Source organism: Anastrepha obliqua, chromosome 3 (genome assembly GCF_027943255.1).
Source record: "Anastrepha obliqua isolate idAnaObli1 chromosome 3, idAnaObli1_1.0, whole genome shotgun sequence".
Taxonomy (NCBI): domain Eukaryota; kingdom Metazoa; phylum Arthropoda; class Insecta; order Diptera; family Tephritidae; genus Anastrepha; species Anastrepha obliqua.
This window is the reverse complement of record NC_072894.1, coordinates 33312546-33324231: the sequence shown is the minus strand read 5'-3', so window position 1 is coordinate 33324231 and position 11686 is coordinate 33312546. Positions and strand designations below refer to the sequence as shown.

The 11686-nt window shown below is 37.7% G+C and overlaps 1 protein-coding gene across 1 annotated transcript in view; it reads left to right on the top strand.

Moving 5' to 3' along the window:
* Positions 1-2271: 2271 nt before the first annotated feature.
* The window catches only part of LOC129241058 (leucine-rich repeat protein SHOC-2), a 66784-nt gene continuing 57369 nt past the window's right edge, over positions 2272-11686 (top strand). The window contains exons 1-2 of the mRNA XM_054877205.1: positions 2272-2375; positions 3623-4104. Of these exons, the coding sequence (XP_054733180.1) occupies positions 3803-4104 (302 nt within the window). The 5' untranslated portion in view covers positions 2272-2375; positions 3623-3802. The remainder of the gene's footprint in view (positions 2376-3622; positions 4105-11686) is intronic.

The following is an 11686-nucleotide window of genomic DNA, read 5'->3' as shown; positions in this document are numbered from 1 at the left end:
GCTCCTCGTAATTTCATAGCAGAAAAACACTTGGAGGCTTGCCGTTGCCTACCGAGAAGCGACCCGCTTAAGAAAAAACTGTTTCTATCATTTTGCTGTTTTATGCACAGAGATTCGAACCTACGCTTTACCGAATGTTAGCCGGCCGGCCAAGTCTTTCTCCTCTTCAACTTTCCAACGTAGAGGAGGCCTTCCTCTTCTTCTGCTACCACCAGCTGGTATCGCATCGAGTATTTGTATCCATTCGGACGATATGACGCAGCCAACGAAGCCGGTGGATCTTTATCCGCCACGCTATGTCTATCTCCTCGTAAAGCTCATACAGTTCATCGTTCCATCGCCTACCATCATCGTAACATCACCAATTTGCAAAGGTTCAAAAATCTTGCGCAGAATATTTCTCTCAAACACTCGAAGAGAAGCCTCATCGGATGTTGTCATCGCCCACACTTCTGCGCCCTACGTTAGGACGGGCATGAGAGCCTTATAGAGTTTTAGTTTTGCCCGTCGAGAGAGAACTTTACTTCTCAATTGCCTACTTAGTCCAAAGAAGCACTTTTTCGCAAGAGAGATTCTCCATAATTGCTTCAGCTGGTGCAAGGATATTATAAATCCGTTCTTCTAGTCTTACTAACTTGAGGCACGAGGCTTGAATGTAGCGAATAAATTCCATGCAAAATTAATGAAACCTTCGAGCTCGAAGCCGTTTCCGCGCGGGCTAATTAACAACTCGAAGCGCTTTTGGCGAATTTCTTAGCTCTAACTTAAAAGGATTACACACCTAAAATAACAAATAAAATTATATTTTAATATTTAATGTATCTTTACATCTTTACGGAGATAATTTCTTGAACACTAGTCTTTTGGCCTCTTTCTTTCGCCAAGACATAGCAAGTGGCGAATATATGAAGTAAATGAGAGCAGGGAAGAGAGGTGCCTTAAATGAGCAGTGCAGCCTAATGAGCTATAGCCATACTCGCCAGCGGCGAATCTTATTCGACAACTTTGTTTTGCTTTCGCATGCAAATTTTTCGTCAAGTAAATCGAGCGAGCGGCCGCCGTAGCCGAATGGGTGGGTAGATTCGAATATCGGTGAAATACCAAGGAGGAGGAAAAGTTTTTTCTAATAGCGGTCGCCCCTCGGCAGACAATGGCAAGCCTTCGAGTGTATTTCTGCCGTGAAAAAGCTCCTCATAAAAAATACCTGCCGTTCGGAATCGGTTTGAAACTGTAGGTGCCTCCATTTTTTTGTTTTTTTTTTTTTTTGGCGGTGAGGTTGGGTTAAAAATGCCTTTGCACCATAAAGTAACCGTGTAACTACGTGTGTGGTGATTCCACTAAAAATATCCCTCCTCTTCTCTTGGATTTTTCCCTCCACCCCGGGACTGCTTCCGCATTGCTTCGAGGTAGAGGGCCAAGACGGCGTCCTAAGAAGGACACTTACTTACTCACCCTACTAGGTCCCTCCATTTGTGTCGAAACATCAAGACCCACGCCACAAATAGGAGAAGGAGTTCAGTCAAACGTTCAAAAAAAAAGGGTGTACGTGCCCCACATATATTCAAATAGGTCGAGCGAGCGGGGGCGAATAGAAGAGGCCTTATGTAAGATATTTGTATGAACATAAACAGTTTACACGGCGCATTGAATTTCCCCACCAAACAAAGTGAAGAGCGAGACTCACCTCTGGAGTTGCGGCATTACCATAAATCATGTGGCGAGCGAGATTCACCTCTCGAGTTCAAAATATTAATTGTTGCATTTTTTTTTGTTAGACTTGGATAAAGGGTTTTCAAATAAATACTTGTATATTCATCAGTACCTACATACACACACATAATTCTCTAATTCACAGAAGAGACTTAAACTTTCTTATCTAGAAAAATCAACTAATTTGCAGACAAATTCATCATTTTACCACTGGTATTGCTCTGGTGAATGACAAATTAGTATGATTTCTTCTATTAAATGCCAGTATCTGCACTAGAATGCTTCCATACTAGTTTGACTTTTCCCTGCAGGGAAGTCATTGAACACACATCAACATCGGCATCAGCATCGACAACAACATCATTACTGACAACCACCATCACGATAGATCGACATCACCATTATTCATGCTAGGTGTATGTATCACCAGCACCAGCACCAGCACCAGCACCAGCGTCAGAACCAATACAAATCAACGCCGCGATCAAAACACCGCCAACCACCATTCAAGAATCAATTCTGATCTTCACAACGACTATCCTCCATCGTCACAGTAAATTGTTTTCCCAGTCGTAATCGGATCGTGTTGGCAAACGGATGTCAATAGCGGAGCAACGATTTTCAATTGAACTGAACTGAACCGAAGTGAACTGAGTGAACGAACGGTGCGCGCATATCAGCAGCAAAAACTGCAAACGCTCACAAAATATATATAAATTGTTATTTAAATCAAAATATATATGCATGTATATATAAATATTATTTGTAGTACAATACATTTAATGAGGAAAAGATTAAATTTTGATATTTGTTGAGCGGCGAAACAAAGTACAAAGATCGAAAATAACGAGGATGAGAATAGTAAGAAACAAAATCAAGAAATTTTTTGTTACACATCCTTGCTTTAAACAAGAATTGGTAATTAACCGAAATGTGAAAAAACTCATTGAAAAACCAAGCTCAACAACTGAATTTTAATTGAGAAAAGACAACAAAAAAAAAAAACGGACAAAAGTATTACAAAATCATATTTGGGAGTTTTAAAGAATTTCTGCTAGATTACTCATATTTCAAGAGTTACGTGACCTTTTGTTGCTGCATGAACGCCAAATGTCAACTGTTTATATTTGTATATTCATTTGAGTATTTTTCAAGCCGCGCTTAGTGGAAAATAATTGTGAACACAGAAAGTTCTTACCTAAGCAAAATTACAACATTTTCACATCGACTCTTAAAAACAAAACAATCCTACACAAATTATCATACAAAACACCTTATACCATGGGAATCCCGCGTGACTGTGCGTTAATTTGTTGAAAATCCGAAAACGTGCAAAAAATTCACACACACGAAACGAAATACATGCACATCTAATACAAAGTAACATTTGAGAACAAAAACGGCAGCTTCGCCGCGCAATAGAACCGCAACATCGGTCAGGGATTTACGTACCTGATTGCGCTTGTCTATTAACTAACACCACTGGCAGCGCTGCATGTGCCTGCTGATCCTTGTAAATCTGTGCGCATGACTGTGTGAGCGCGCGCTAAGAGCAGGAGCAAGCAGCAATCGCAGCAGGCATTACGCCTACAACACACGACTTTAGCGATAAAAAGAAACCCGAGTGATAAGAGTTATAAAGCCGGCACGTACACACACGCACGCGCGCAAACATTTAAATAAAAGTACACCTACACACGCATACGCTCACTTATTTATGAATGTGTGTATGTTGTATGTTGAGATATGTAAAAGCTTAACGGCGCATTGTTTTGTGTTAAAATTCGTATAAGTGGCGTGAAAGTCACTCTGATAAGGATTGACTGCAAAAACAACACCAATAACAAGAACAGCAAGTTAACTTAAAAATAGCACAGCATTTTAATTGTTTTTGTTTTTCAATTTGTTTTAGTAATTTGAAAGAAAAAAAAAAGTAAAAACAAAATCCAAAAAATACGAAAATACAAAAATTAATTCAAGCGAGCAAATTACGAACTCTAACACGGCTGAAGTGACAAGTGACTTTCAAATTCAATTAAATACAGTTTGGTGTCTTTGCTTTGAAAATTTTCGCTAGAATTCAATACCCAAAATGGCATCTTTTGTGTATGCGGTTTGGAGTATTACCAATGTCGCCTCAGTGCATTGCGCCGTGCGGCCGGAGTTATCGCCCTGTACCTGTGAACCCATCTATGCTGACAACTATGTGGAGCTGTCGTGCGAGAAGGTGGACTCGTTCCATCAGATTGTGGATGCGTTGTCGAATAAATTTGATCCGAATGTGAATATTAGCTTAAAAATATCACATTCACAGCTAGAGGATTTGGAAATGCGTTCGTTTATGGATATGAAATTGAAATTGGTTAAGCTACGTATGCAATGGAATTCATTGAGGTAAGTGTGAGCAAAAATTTGGTTAAAAAAAAAAAACAGAAAGTAATAATGTGTGTGAAACCCAGCAAATTGGCGTTTTTGAAGTGTAAATACGAGGATTGCTACTTATGTTTAAATATTTTGGGACTTACATATAATTACATTCTTTCAAAAAATTACCAGCAACTGTTCAATAAAATGCAAAATAATTGTTTAATCATCGCCTTCAAAATAGGCTTCATTCGAAGCAATACACTAATGCCAACGATTTGTCCAGTCATCAAAGCAACTTTTAAACGCGTTTGAAGAGATCTTTTTCAGCTCCTTCAGTGAATTCTCCTTAATGGTCTCTATCGACTCAAAGCTGCGTCCGCCGAGTGGCGATTTAAGCTTTGGGAAAAGCAAAAAGTCACAGGGGGCTAAATCCGGTGAATACGGTGGTTGTTCGATGATATTTGTCGAGTTTTTGGTCAAAAAAGTGTTCACAATATGAGCCTTGTGTGACGGTGCGTTATCATGTTGCAAGATCCATGAGTTTTCTTTCCACAAATTCGGCCGTTTCATACGCAATTACGCACATTCTCTCTCAAACATCGCATAACTACCAAATAATATTCTTTATTTACCGTAGAATCATTTTGAACGAATTCCGAGTGCACAACACCATGATAAGCAAAGGAAACGAGTAGCACGACTTTCATTTTTGATCGACTTTGACGTGGTTTCGGCACATTGGGTTTCGACTCATGTGGATAGCACTATTCAGTCGTGTGTTGACTGGTTTGCATATGAAACTCATACACCCACATCTCATCACTTGTTATGATGCGCTGGATAAACGTTGGCTCTGAATTCACTTGCTCAAGCATGTCTTCAGCCACCTTTTGAAAAAAAAAAATGCAACTCTCTTGGAACGAGTCGAGCAGCCGCGCGTGTCATGCCCAATTGATGATGTAAAATATTGCGAATTGATTCGTGAGACACGCTAAGGTTACGAGCTATCTCCGTCAAACTTAAATGATAGTTTGATGGTTTTCCAGCACCATCTCCCTGACTTTGGCGTCGTTTTCATCCGTTGATGGGCGACCAGCAAATCTTCCACGACTTCTCGGTCCTCTGCAAAAGCCTAATACCACTCGAACACCCGTGTTTTTGATAAAGCACACTTGTCATAGGCTTTCTGCAACTCTTTCAATGATTCGGCACACGAAATCCCGTTCAAAACACAAAATTTAAGACAAATTCTTTCTTAGATATTTTTATCTTTTCTTAAATTATTTATATATGGACTGATATAATTAATTGCCAAAAACAAGCAAATTGGGGTGAAGTTTTAAGAGCTACAGGAAAGTTTTTCAAAAAACACACGTAAAACTCAGAAAAAGTCCTGAACTTTTTATTTAAATCGATAGTAAAGTCCATATAATTTAATGTTTGAAGATTATTTCATGCAAATGTTGACCGCGACTGCGCTTCAAATGGTCCATCCGCTTAGTCCAATTTTGGCATACTCTTTCCAATGTTTCGGCCGGTATCTCACATATAAATGCTTTAATGTTGTCTTCCAATGCGTTAATTGAAGCAGGCTTGTTTGAATAGACACGAATTTTAACATACCCCACAAAAAATAATCTAAAGGCGTTATATCGCACGATCTGGGTGGTCAATTGACAGGTCCCGAACGTGAAATAAAATGTTCACCGAACTCGCCTCTCAACAAGTCGATTGTTACGTCTTGCTGAAACCACATGTCATGCAAGTCAAGCTCTTGCATTTTGGGCAAAAAAAGTTGGATATAATTTCACTGTAGCGCTCACTATTCACAGTTACGTTACGATTCGCAGCATCTTTGAAGAAGTACGGTCCAATGATACCTCCAGCCCATAAACCGCACCAAACTGTGACCTTTTCTGGATACATTGGTAGCTCTTGCAATTCTTCTGGCTGATCTTCACTCCAAACTCGAAAATTATGCTTATTTACGTACCCATTGATCCAAAAATGAGCTTCGTCCCTGAACACAATTTTTCGACAAAAAAGTGGATCTTAAACTTTCTTAACAGCACACGCATTTTTATAATAAAATTCAATAATTTACAAGCGTTGTTCGTTTGTAAAACGATTCATGGTTAAATTATAGACCAAACTAAAAATGTTTGACAGTGAAACAAAACACGAAACGTGCGTCAGCTGTTTAAACCAACTTTTAAAAAGATAATAGCTAAAAAATCACCCTTTACATATGTAATGCGCGCTTTTTAAATAAACAATTCCCGATATTTTTTTGTATAATGAACATCTATAATCGAAAATGGCTTAATTGTTTTTGAAATTATTTTCCATGAAGATAAATACTTTTCCGCGCCGCTTGATTTAATTCGAGAGTTGCATAACGCTTGAATCCTATTTACATTTACAAAATTGCTGTTCTGGGATTCAAAATAAAATAAAATATATATAAATCGCTTCTACAGGCATTTGAAAGCGCATTTTATTTTTGATTTGCTTTAATAAGTAGAAATCTTTGGGTGCCAAATAAGGACTATACCACATGACGGAGTACCCATGAATTTTATGTATTGAGTGGTCCAAAAATCCACCGTTGTGTAAAAGCTAGCATTGTCCTGGTGAAGAACCATTTGCCTTCTGTGATTGACTTTTCCATATTTTTTTCAAAATGCGACCAATTAAAATAAGCTCTTGCTAGCCAATTAGAGTCATGCAAGTAGTTTAAGTAGGTAGTTAAAAACTGAAAAGGCATATTTCAGTTGATTTTCGAGAAGATTTTTTAAAGAATTACTGGGATCATTTTGTGTAGGTAACTAAATTTTTCCCCTCGACAATATCTAGAAGAACTTCACAGAACACTGAAGCTCCAGATTTCGCTCACATATTTCTTTTCTTTATTGACTCCAAAGTACTGAGACTTTTAAGTAGATTAATGCCTAATCATTGGCTAGTGCATCTTTAGTGGCTGCAGGAAGGAATGTAATTTTTTTAATGAAAAGGTGATAGTTTGACGAATAGCCCGTTTCGCGATCCACCAGCAAAACTAAACTGATGTTTATCTTATACTGACTTGTATTAGTGATTAATCACGTTGGAGAACTTTTATTTAACTAAAAATTTTGGTAGCTTCAAATTAAAAAGAGAAGCAAACACCAAATTCATCAATTTTTGCATTTTGGGTATATGAAAATACTAAAGTTATTGTGAATACTAGTGTGACGCTACGCACCTTCGGATGTACGCAATCTTGTTTCTAGAATTCTTCATGTTAAATTGGCAAGCTAATAAAATTTTTTGCACTTTCACAGTGAATTTTTAATGGCAGAAATGAATGTAGAAACAATGTTTCACCTCGGACCAGCGACTGCTGAGCTTTCATTTTATATGATTGTATATAATCAATATCTTAATGCAAGTGAAGCTTGAATCCCAAATAAGCAAAATTTCATAAAGACTATTGAAAAATTTTAGAAATTTACGCACTAACAAAATTTTCCGAATTTTAATTACTTCCCAAGTAAGTATTCAAACTGGCATCAATACAGTCGACTCTCGTTAATTCAAACTTGCGATATTCCGAACCTCTCATTAATTCAAAGTTATCACGAGTCCCCTACAAAATCTCTTTATATTTCGAATTATGTCCATACATTTTTATGTACTCGGTAATTCGAACGAAAAAATCAAAGCTACGACGCGGTAATTCGAACTAATATGGTCAAACACTCTACAATTCACATTTTTAAAGTTTCTTAGTGTGTTAGTAAGAACTTTGAATTTTGGAACTACCTTGAAAATAGCTTTACTGTGCGTGGTTACGTGTTACGCATAAAACATAGACACATTTTCACGCTCGCTTCCGCACGTTGGTTATTAAATATGAGTTTATGAGTTTAGGAAAGTATAAATGTTTGACGATTGCTGAAAAGAAGAAATTAATTGAAAAAGAGAAGAAAAGTGGTGTGAGTTTTTCTGACTATACATATTCAAATGGATATGAAGATGTTGCTGTCTCAGGATCACTAACCAATGATGAAATTTTATCTGAATGAAAAGAGCAACGATGAAGATGAAGACGATACATCAGAACCTTTGGCAGAGGTGTCAGTTAAGGTAGCAATAGCCTCATTCGATAACTTACAAAGCTTTTGTCTACAAAACGAAACTGATGAAACAGTATATCAGACACTTTTTCTCCTTAAAAAAGTTATTGAATCGTCTGAGCAGCAGCAATGTACTTCGAAGCAAACCCGTATAAATGAGTTCTTTTCAAAGATTAATTAATTCACATTAGCAGTTAAATAAAAACACTTGATAATTCGAAGTTTTATTTATTTTCTCTCAAAAATTTCGAACCATTTAATATTTCAAACACTCGATAAGTCGTAATATTTTAAGAGTCTTCTCACGTCTACAGGTAAATTCCGCAAATGAATGCCTAATTGTCGAGATATCGATGTTGAAGGTTGTTCAGCCAGACGTTACGCTACAGCGGGAATATTCTTTTTGGTAACACTTTCCTGAAGTTTTTTTACCAAGCTTTGAATTGCCGACCTTATTCGGATGATTATTTACACCGAAGAAATCACGAATTTCGCAATATGTTACAGAAAATTCCTGTTTATTGAAAATGGAGCGCGGTTATTGACCGATTTCTCCGATAATCTCTAGAAGCGCTAAATCGATTTTTTTGAGATGTTTACCGTCAACATCTTCAGGACAAAAAATTGTATTGTCCCGTTGAGGCCAAGTAGTGAATTTAAAGATTTTGATACTAGGCTTAGTTTTGCCACCCACATAAATTTATTTTTAAATCTTTTGCAATGTCGGTCTTTATTCATTGCAATTTTTTTTCGGTCTCTGTTTATAATTTCAAATGTGTATTCGCATTTTGTTCGGTCTAGGCTGGCATACGCGATATTATCTTTTCATGTAATTTGTATTAATCAGGGTGGGGCATTTTTCACTACCTAATGCGATTTGCATATTCCATTATTTTGTACTCTTTATTGTTAAGGGTTTGTACCTGGATGTCAGCCAGGATAGATCAAAGCAGCGGCGATCCTTATGGACATCTCTTCACGGCTGTTACACCTAAGGTAACTTGCCCCAGAATGGCTGTGATTGTCCTTGGGTTTATCTTACCCATTTGACAATTACTGGATCAGCTCTCCTATTAGAGAGTGCCAATTCTATTACTTGAAAGTTCGTATTATCGAATGCATCTTCAATGTCCATAAAAGCACAGAGGGCAATTTCCTTTAGGTCAAGGGCCTTTTCTATATCCCGAACAATTGTGTGCAGTTTTTTGACTGTGGATTTACCTTTTTGATATGAAAAAATAAACATAGTATTAGCACACTGATTTCCATTATAATGGGGCAGACACGCCCAGAGCATGGCCAAACAAATACATGACTTCTGCAGAAACTGTCCAGACACGATCTCCCCCTTTACTAAGCCATTGTCCTGCTCTATCCAGGCGTATATTTAACATTTCAAATAAACAATTTTTTAATGAGTCGGAAGATCTCAGTACTGTGGAAATCAGGGATCTTCTACGATTTTTGAAAAGTTCACACTGGATGTCGAATGCAACTGCAATTTTCCGAATAGGTAGATGTCACAAATAGCCATATCAGGCGAATACGGTGAGTGAATGGTGATTTCTAGTCAAAAAATCAGTCTCAAGAGTGGATCGCTGGAGATGGTGCATATCATGCAATACACGTCAGCTGCCCCCTTCGCGGTATTCTGGGCGAATTCGATGAATGCGACGCAGCAAACGCTTCAAAACGCCAAGATAGAAAATTGCATTGACGGTTTGGCCCGTTGGGATGAATTCCTTGTAGACAATTCCCTTGGAATCGTAAAAACAAATGAGCATCGACTTGATTTTTTACTTCTCCAAACGCGATATTTTGGGTGGTGACTCGTCTGGGGCTTTCTATTCGGAATTTTGACGCTTAGTTTCAGGTTCATATTGGAAACACCAAGTTTCATCACCAGTTACAATGTTGCAAAAGAAGTTCTCGTCTTTTCTCGCCTCTTTAAGGGGGCAGATACCTGTAAACGGCCATATTTTCCCTGATTTTCAGTAAAATTATTTAAAATGAAGAAGTCAATATATTTGTTTTCAAAACTGGCATACAATTTTTTTATACATTAAAATAATATAATTTTTTTTTTTATTTAAATCATTTAAAATGGCGGATGTCAATTCTTCCGGGAAGGTCGCAGTAGGGTTTCTCAATCGGCGGGCATTGTAGCGTCAATGACCTGAATACAAAAAAACCAAAATTGTTTTTGTTTATTAATGTCTTAATTTCTATATGAAAATAAAAAAATGGAAAAAAAATTGCGGAATAAAATGTTTAAAAAAAATTAATTTTGGGGCGAATTTGCCTACTATTTTTGCTTCTAAAAAAATTATTTTTTCGAAAAATGTTCGAATTGTAAATTTACATAGAAAGTAATATCATAAAAAAGATGTGTGCAAAATTTCAGGAAGATCCGTCAATAACTGTTCGAGTTATCGTGTACGCCAATTCGAAAAATTTAGTTTTGAGAAAAACGCATCTAAAGTTTGAATACAACGTAACTATATCTCTCCCAGCGCTCGAACGCAGAGAATAGAGTCGTTACGGTTGACGATCTATAATATAAAAAATACTTAAATTTGTGTTCTAAAAATTGTTTGACATATTCCTAAAGGATTATATAATATTAACATTTTATGAAAAAAGACATTTTTTTGAGGCCCATCGAATGTTGAATTCTGACTAATTTTTGGTCCACAGTTAACTAGTGCGGAATGATCAGTTAATGGACTATGAATAAGTTCGTGCGGTTTTTTTCGAAATTTGAAACTTTATTGACGTAAAATGGTTACAAATTTAATATTCAAAGTATTGTCCATCGCTTACTACTACTTTTTCCCATCTTTCTGGCAATTCACGGATTCCCTTTGTGAAAAATTCGGTCGGTTTTGCCGCAATCCACGAATCGATCCATTTTTTGACTTCATCGTAATTACGGAAGTGCTGGTCAGCCAGGCCATGTTGCATCGATCGGAAGAGATAGTAATCGGATGGCGCAAGGTCTGGACTATACGGCGGGTGGGGTAGGACATCCCATTTGAGCGTTTCTAAGTATGTTTTGACCACTTGTGCAACATGTGGCCGAGCATTGTCATGTTGCAAAATAACTTTGTCGTGTCTATCGGCGTATTGCGGCCGTTTTTCTCGCAGTGCTCGGCTCAAACGCATCAATTGTCGTCGGTAGACATCCCCCGTAATCGTTTCATTCGGTTTCAGTAGCTCATAATACACAACACCCAGCTGGTCCCACCAGATACACAGCATAACCTTCAGGCCATGAATATTCTGCGCCGACGTCGATGTTGAAGCATGGCCAGGGTATCCATACGTTGCCCGACGTTTTGGATTGTCGTAATGGACCCACTTTTCATCGCCAGTCACAATTCGATGCAAAAAACCCTTTCTTTTGTGCCGTTGAAGCAGTTGTTCGCATGCCATAAAACGGCGTTCAACGTCTCTTGGCTTCAATTCATACGGCACCCAATGGCCTACCT